Genomic DNA, 8,251 nt, shown 5'->3' with positions numbered 1-8,251 from the left:
CCCCCACTTTCTTAAGTTTTTCAACCTTTGCAATCGGAGCTAAGTGAATATGATTCAAGGGAGTGAGGTTACCTTGGCTTACTGACTTCCAATGCTTTTAGAAAAAAGCGGGTGGAAGACCATGCAATTTGTTTCTTGAAATAACCTAAACGCTCATGTTTTATTGAAAAATTATCACTAAAATGCAAAATTAACTAATAAAGATTGTTGATTGGAAAAAAAAGAAAAAGAAAAAGAGGGAGAGAGGTTGGATATGCACATAATTGTGAAGGGCAAAATAAAAGATGGGAAAAAAAATGATAATATTCAGTATTCACATTGCTGAAATGAAAGTTGGCAGTTTTGGAGGCAAAAAAATGATTTGCTTGACAATCATGGGTAAGAATTAACACAAAGTAGCTAAAAGATCAAGTTAGAGACTGACGGAAGGTGAAATCTTGCAGCCTCTACAGTTTACAATATCGAAGCATGCGACTGCAACAAGAAGTAAAACAAATGAAAAGAACACTTGAGTTATCATATCTGATTTTGAATAGCAACAATGCTAAGCAATCTATAATGAACAAACATTTGAACTAAACTGCTACACCTTCACTGTAGAAAATTCTAATATTCTTGTGCTATAAAGCAATGGATGCTCTCGTCTTTGCCAAAGTGTTAACCTAATTGCTAAGCTTTCACCACCATCGTCACTGGCTTATTCAACCATATCATTTCTAACAATGTCATCAGTAAAATTCTCAACATTCTTATCTTTTGCATTCTCTTCGGCCTTAGGCAGCTGGAAAGCTGGCTCCTGAGCTGAAATCTCCAAGTCAACATTGCTTGTTTCAGTACCTAATCCCACTCCTGGAGATTCCTCCATTTCCGTGTCCTTCTCCACGGTCTTATCATCTTCAAAATCACTTACACCAGAGCTACTCTCATTATCTGGGGTTTGAGGAGAATCCCCTCCAGTTTCATCAAGCTTTGTGTCGACTTCCACCATGTCTACATCTGCTCCAGGAAGCCGCTGTTGTAGTGGAATAGCATCACTGATTACTTGACCTGTCTTCAATCTCTCCCTGTAATCTTCCATCTCTATTCTATATCTTTCTTTATCTTTAAGAGCTTTCTCCTGATAAACCTGAATCTCAGGCACATCCATGTCTAAGGCAATAGTATTTAGACAAAAAATATTAAAGAGTAGCAGAAGTAAACAATGAGTTGAAAATTATAGAGCCTTACAGCCTTTTCAGATTCTTTTAGCTTGTTCCACAGTTCACCAATCATTCTACTGATCTCTCTGTCTTTCCCTGGGTGTAACGGTTTCAGTCTTGCATGCTGCTCTGCAAAGAAAAAATTATAGCCACTTCTGTTAGGTTTTGGATGAGCGGGATCCCTCCTTTTGATCTCAGATTTCTTCCTGCGGCGACGGCGTTGTACCCCAGAGACAGCATGTGCAGTGGCATTATTATTGTTGATAACATTGTAAGATGATGGCACTTGGTGTATGGGGTACTGAGGAGCCTGATAGAGGACACCTTTTAGCGTCTCCGATCCTATTGTTACAGTAACAAGATAGCCACTTTCGAATTTCCCATCAATGACCCCTATTACTGGAGATCCTCCTGATGAAGCTGGTCTTGCTGCAATAACAAGAACGAAGGGTTATAATAAATAAATTGCAAGTATATTCAGAGTAGCGTTTGGATAAATCGGGCATGAGAACATAGGAACAACACAATAAAAATAATGAGAATGGTTACGAAAAGAAGTTAATTATGAGTTCATCATCCCTCATGAAAATATCTTTTATGACTAGAAAATGTTTCACATATAGTAGTGTTAAAAAAAAAATTGACAGTTACAACAATCCCCAAGGGATCCAACAACTAATGAAAAGTGTTGACAATTTTAAGATAAAAAGTATTCAAAATAAGGCAGCAGTTCTGAGCAAGACAAAGAACAAGGGCTGAGAATGAAAGAACCTTCAGGCAACACAGCAGCATTAATTCTTGGTTGCTGAACAGCTGATTGAATGTCTGGTGATGGCTGTGCTGTCCCTGGAGCTGCCACGGCATTTGTGGATGGGCCCTGCCAAGAATCTGCGAAAGGTCATTTAGTCGTAATCATATTCATGAGGAAAACACATAGAATCAAGACAAAAGGAGTGTTTCAACAACAAATCAGCTGAGACATGACACGAACCCTGGGATCTGAAAAAGTAAATTTGTTCATAGTCTCGAAGCAATGATTGATAATATTTGCGCAGCACAAAAGATGCATTTGTAGCAGTGGACGGAAAGTTGAATATAGCAGTGACTTCTTTCCATCTTCGCTCCTTAATTATCTGAGAATTGGGTTGTGAAAGTATAAGTACAGCAGGATTAAACATTGCACTCTTGATCAGCATTGAAAAAAATTAACTGAAACATTTTGATTACGTAATTCTTAAACCATAAATTCTGCATATTTTAACAGCACTTAGCTAGTTAAATCACTGGCATAAATGCATACAACTCTAACTGACAGATCTGGAAACAAGATATGACCTTGTTTCGTTGTCGAGTGAGCAGAAAGATGATTAAATAAAATATCTTGACTTCAGAGCAGAATAAACAATGTAGCGATGGACTGAAATAAATGTATGAATGGACTTTAAACAAATAAATGGCAAACACACACAGACCAACACACACACACACAACAAAAGGAAGAGGAAGATGGCAACAGAATGTTTTCTGTTGCAACCAAAAGGCCTCTCTAACTAGGCTGAGTTGTTAAAAGTATATGTGACACATAAAGACAGCTAATACTGACACCAAACTGGGTAAAAGCCATGTACAAAACATGTTAAGGGCATAGAAATATTAGACCGTGCTACAACTCACGTAGCTGGATAAGGCGCCCAATCACAATAATAAAGAATAAAATCAGACAACTAATTGCAAATACTTACCTTCTCAATACCACCACGAGCGGTTACCTCCACAAAAAGCCGATGCAAGTCTAACTCCTTTCCTCCAATAATCGGGATCCTAAAACCAAGGTTCAAATATACATCAGATTGCCAATGGTGAGAATATTTTAAAAAAGGTAGAAAATCAGATAAGTTACTGTAAGGCTATGCATTAATGAAAAAAAGAAAAAATGCATACAAGTATCTCACAACTTTTGCCAAGTGGCAACTACTTATACAAAAATACAAGTCAGACTTGTCTAAAAACACTACAGCAAAATCATTTCACTCTAGTTATTATAAGTAAATATGGAGAGCAAAATATTATTTGTCGTAGGTCAAGAAAATATACAAGTTTTTAGCCTAAAGCTATGATCTATTAATTTGACTAAAGCCAATATACAGTAGTCGATGCTTTATATCTGTCAAGAGTTTTACGGGACAATTAATTGTTAGGCAAAGCTACAACCTTGTAGAGATCAGCAAGTTTATAAACTATTATTTTCTTAATCTTTGGTGAGTCTTATAATCTGCACGTCAAGATTTTCACTCCAACAGAAGAAGAAATCTCTTTCCACTGATATTGAATATAATTCAATGAGGAATTCCATTTAAATCATGCAGAAGAGGCATGCTGTCTTAGTGTCCGTCACTTCGATATATTCCAGTCATTTTCTAAGAATAAGAATAAAGCTTCTGTGTAGATGACTCATATTTACCCCCTGAAACATGCTCAATAACAGATACTCTTCACCCCCCCCCCCCCCCCTCCCCCTCTCCTTTTAACATCCAGATCACTAAATTCACACCTGACAAAAATAGAGTTATGGACTTAAGATAGATATCAAAAGGGCAGTCTACTAACAATTGCAATATAGAATAGACCAATGATGGTATCTGTTGAATGGGACACTGAAGTTTGACTTTTTAACAGTTCTACATTGGATAGTTAATATCAATTTGAACAACCTGGAACCATATTTGATTTTTTGATGGCATTCATCCATATTCGAGTTATTGAACTTTTATAATGAACTTAAGCAGATGCCAACAAAATATATTAAGTACCAAAATAGTGGAATACTAAATCCATTACAAAAACAGCGGTAAGAACATTGAGCAATCTACACCTTGTCTGCATAACTGACGTTGGAAATAGAAATCTCCTTGCAATTTATTAAAGCTTTTCATAACTCAACGAGCCAACAATGATGAACTTCATTTTTCTCATATTTAATAATGTCCCGCAAACACGCATTCTATAAAGGAAAAAATTACCCAAACAGAATGAAGATATAACAACACAAATTTTGCTCGATTTGGTGCCACTATGTTGGTAGCGTGTAAGGCAATACAGCACTAGAAGGAAACAGAGAGCTCCATTTTACTAAAAGAAGCACTTCATACAACATAGATACATGAAGCAAATAAATTAACTATCTCATAGTCAGCGCAGTAGCCCAACAACTAATGCATCAAAATTAACATCACAACAGTAATCGTAAAATTAACATCATATCAGCAATCCTAAAATCTTTTCTTTTCTTCATTCAAAGATGACAAATCGACCAAAGCTTTCAACAAGATGAGCTTAATAATGAAACATTCCATTTAATGTCTAATCTGGCTGAAATGAGCCAAGATTAAATCCCTGATTTTATCAAACGAACCCACTTTGGCCTAAAAAAAGTAACAGAAAAGTAAAAAAGACCAACTTAGGAGGAAAAGTGAGGAAACAAAGCACAGATAAGGAAATGATGATAACAGAACAGTAGCATTGATAACGCAATTTATATAGATTCATTGTAGTCCCCTTTTATAAAGAACTACTCATGTCAGAAAAAGAAACATTTTAGAATCTAGGATAGTAAAGAGAAATCAAAATGAGTGGCGAACAAAAATTCATACTTCAGTACACGAGTCTTACAAGGAATGTTATCTAAAAAGTAACAAACTGATATAGAATGGATGAAATGACAAGAAGCTTACATGAACTTGGTTGACAGTGCAGCATGAAGCTTCTCCAAGGTCGCCATGAAGAGCTTGGGACTAGCCACAATATCTTCATATTTTGCGAGGGGGTGGTGGGTATGATTGATGACCAGAAGCTGGTTCTTTCTTTGGAACAGGGCTTTGTTTGGCACAAGAAGTTGATGCCATGGCCTGTATAACCACCAAGCAAGCACACTCTACTATTCAACTTTCCTCTCACTGCACAACAAGACAAAAATTGAAAATCTTGAAAATCACGAAACAAACAGAACTTGCAGGTGAAATGAACTGCATGCAGGATTCAAAACAAGAGAAAGAGACAAACCCAGAAAGGAAAATAAAAAGAAAACGAAAAGAGCATATATTGAGAAAATCAAAATCATTAACAGCATCAAGATTAAAGAATCAACAACCTCAGTAGATGTAATAACTCCCCAATAACAAAGGAGAAATGATTCAGAACCCAAGAAAGGAAGTAAAAGGCACGGCATAGGCATAGGCATAGCTGTTATTAAAGCTGTCACGGCCATGACATCCATCACAGACACAGAGTAGTACCAAGGATTAAAACAGAAGAAACCCATCAAAGCTCCCATCAGAAAAAGGGCTATAAAGAGACAAATCCTTCTAGGCTCTGGCAATAAAGAAAAGAACCCAGATACACTATTAAAACAGAATTGCTTGCAGGCCTACATAGTGATAGATAGGCAAAAGCTACATATGATGACTTTAAAGCCTCTCACTTACTCTGACATTCCAAAAGATACGCTTTTGTATCTATTGGGGTTGCTATAAAGTATAAACAAAACCAAACAAAAGAAAATGTGTGCTAATTGAATAAATAAAAAATATTCAATTTTTTATCCATCCAATATTCATTTTCATTCATTAACAAAGTTCCAACAACAACTCTTTTTCTATTCATTTTCTGACACTGTTTCAGAGGGAAAAAGGATTTTAAAGATTTTGAAGAAGGTACCAATGTGGGGTAGTAAAGGAACCGTCCATCAATCAACTAATAAAATTATTATTATTATTATTTTTTTGAGGAAACTAATAAAAATTATTGAGAGAGAAACTTTCAATAGAAACCAAAACATACCTTTGCTTAAAAGACCCATTAACATAGAGTTTTCAAATCAAATAATGAAAAGAAGCCGTCTGTTGTTTGTCCTTCCTCTTTCATGGAGGCCAAGATAGAAAATTATATTTAAAAAATTATGAATAAAAAAATAACAATTATCCACAGTAGATATAATAAAATAATATATACAAGTAGTATTCATTATATCTTTTTACTTATAAAGTTTGTTTTGTTGGTGATATTATTATTATAAGTATTGGTATTATTCCTTTTAAAAAAAATGTATTGGTATTATTATGATATAGAAACCCAGATAAAGAAGAACCAACAGACAAAATAACCCTAAAATAAGCAAATATAATTAAAAAAAAAAAACTTACCAACAGTGAGGAGGATTGAGCATGGAAAATGAAATGACATTAAACATGAATTTGAAGCTTATGGCTAAACACTGTTATTAAAAAAATATATGGTGTATTGTTTTTGTTATTTTTGGAAGGTGATGACATATCACATAACCCTAGGATTACATACCCAAATGCAAAAAGACAATTAAACCCTCAATAAACTTTGCTTCAGTTCGAAATTCAAGGAGGGTAGTTTGGGTTTTTCACAATATGTGAATGGTTGGCAGTCAAAATTTATGAGTTGCCTAAGAGAAAATATTCAATATTTTACAGATATTATATGTGTAATTATGGAAGTGGGGTGAAAAAAATAAAAATAATAATAATAGCAAAAGCTTAACGTGTCCGACTGACTTCCCCGTTTGAAACGGCAAAATCTAAAAATCTAAAAATCAAAAATCAAAAGCAAAAGCGGGAGAGATAAGAAGAAAAAATTGAAGAGATATGAGTGCCGTAACAGCAGCTCCAGAAATTAATAAAGGGCATTTAAAAACACTATAAAGAACAAGTCCCAACCAATCACCCTAAAAACTCTTAACCTCTTTATTTATAGTATATTTAATACCCATTCTTATTTCCATCACCAAACCAGCACTATTTTTTCTATATTTGCTATAAAAATATAATTGTGCTTATGGTATATAATATGTTTATGGATCAATTATGAAATTACATATTTATAAGGGGTAACGTTATTTTAGTTATAAAGTATGATATCATTACAATAAAATATCTCTGCAGTCATATTGTTGGGACCAACTAATTTTATTATCATAAGAGGTTATAAACAGAGGTGTAGTTACAAAAATTATTATTTTAACTTAATTATTCTTAATACAAGCGATATAGAGATAAAACATGTGTTATATTGATAATTAATTAAGGGAGCATGTCAAATAGGGATGGCAAAAATCTCCACGGGAACAGATACCCTCGGGGATTTTTCTCATTCGGAGAGGGTACGGAGATAATTTTATATCCAATTTTTTATTCGGGGAGGGGACGTGAAAAATTTTTTACCCAATTTTTTATTCGGGGAGGGGACGGGGATGAGGTGGAATCCCCATCCCCTACCCATTTCCCCATTTTTATTTTTAATTTTATTTTTATTTTTAAAATTACTAATAAATAAATAACAAAATTATAAATATTGTTAAAAATAATAAATATCAAAATATTTATATTATTAAATGCTAATAGGTATCCTACATTAGCTCGAATTGCTAGAGATATTTTGACAATTCCAATTACAACAGTTGCTTCTGAATCAGCTTTTAGCACCGGTCCGGTGGTAGAGTTGTGAGCCCACACCGTAACAAACTTCATCCAAGCACATTGGAGGCCTTAATGTGCTGTCAAAGTTGGTTACGAGCTTACAATAACAGTATGAGTTTATTTTACATTGTGATTATATTATACAGTTATTAATATTTGTACTTATAAGTTGCTTTACTTATATTATTTTCATTGTTTTATAATTATTTTAATAATTTATATTTTGAATGTGACTTTGTAATGGATTAATATTAATGTAAGATATATTTTGAACTTTATTTTTATCTGAATTTTTTATTTTAATATGATTAATTTAAAATCAAAAATAAAAATAATGTATTAGACTATTAGTTATTCGGGGACCGGGGATCCCCTGTTATTATTCGGGGAGGGGATGGAGATTCTCTCAAGTAATTCTGACGGGGACGGGGACATATGCAAAATATCGGGGATGGGTATGAGGAGATTGGTCCCCTCCCCTCCCCTCTCCATTGCCATCCCTAATGTCAAATCTAATGTATAAATATTGACGAAAGATATAAACATACTTTC

At 34.2% G+C, this 8,251-nt stretch overlaps 1 protein-coding gene across 1 annotated transcript; it reads right to left on the bottom strand.

Moving 5' to 3' along the window:
• Window positions 1-327: 327 nt before the first annotated feature.
• On the bottom strand, window positions 328-6,563 carry LOC18031239 (high mobility group B protein 15). The gene is given in 8 exon segments (XM_024190897.1): window positions 328-1,126; window positions 1,228-1,628; window positions 1,971-2,087; window positions 2,191-2,332; window positions 2,942-3,020; window positions 4,931-5,016; window positions 5,018-5,152; window positions 6,398-6,563. Coding segments are annotated over 7 exon segments (1,338 nt in total). The 5' UTR covers window positions 5,102-5,152; window positions 6,398-6,563; the 3' UTR covers window positions 328-697.
• Window positions 6,564-8,251: the final 1,688 nt, after the last annotated feature.

Source organism: Citrus clementina, unplaced genomic scaffold, assembly GCF_000493195.1.
Source record: "Citrus clementina cultivar Clemenules unplaced genomic scaffold, Citrus_clementina_v1.0 scaffold_9, whole genome shotgun sequence".
Lineage (NCBI taxonomy): Eukaryota > Viridiplantae > Streptophyta > Magnoliopsida > Sapindales > Rutaceae > Citrus > Citrus x clementina.
The sequence above is the reverse complement of the archived record's forward strand: the minus strand, read 5'-3'. Positions and strand labels throughout refer to the sequence as shown.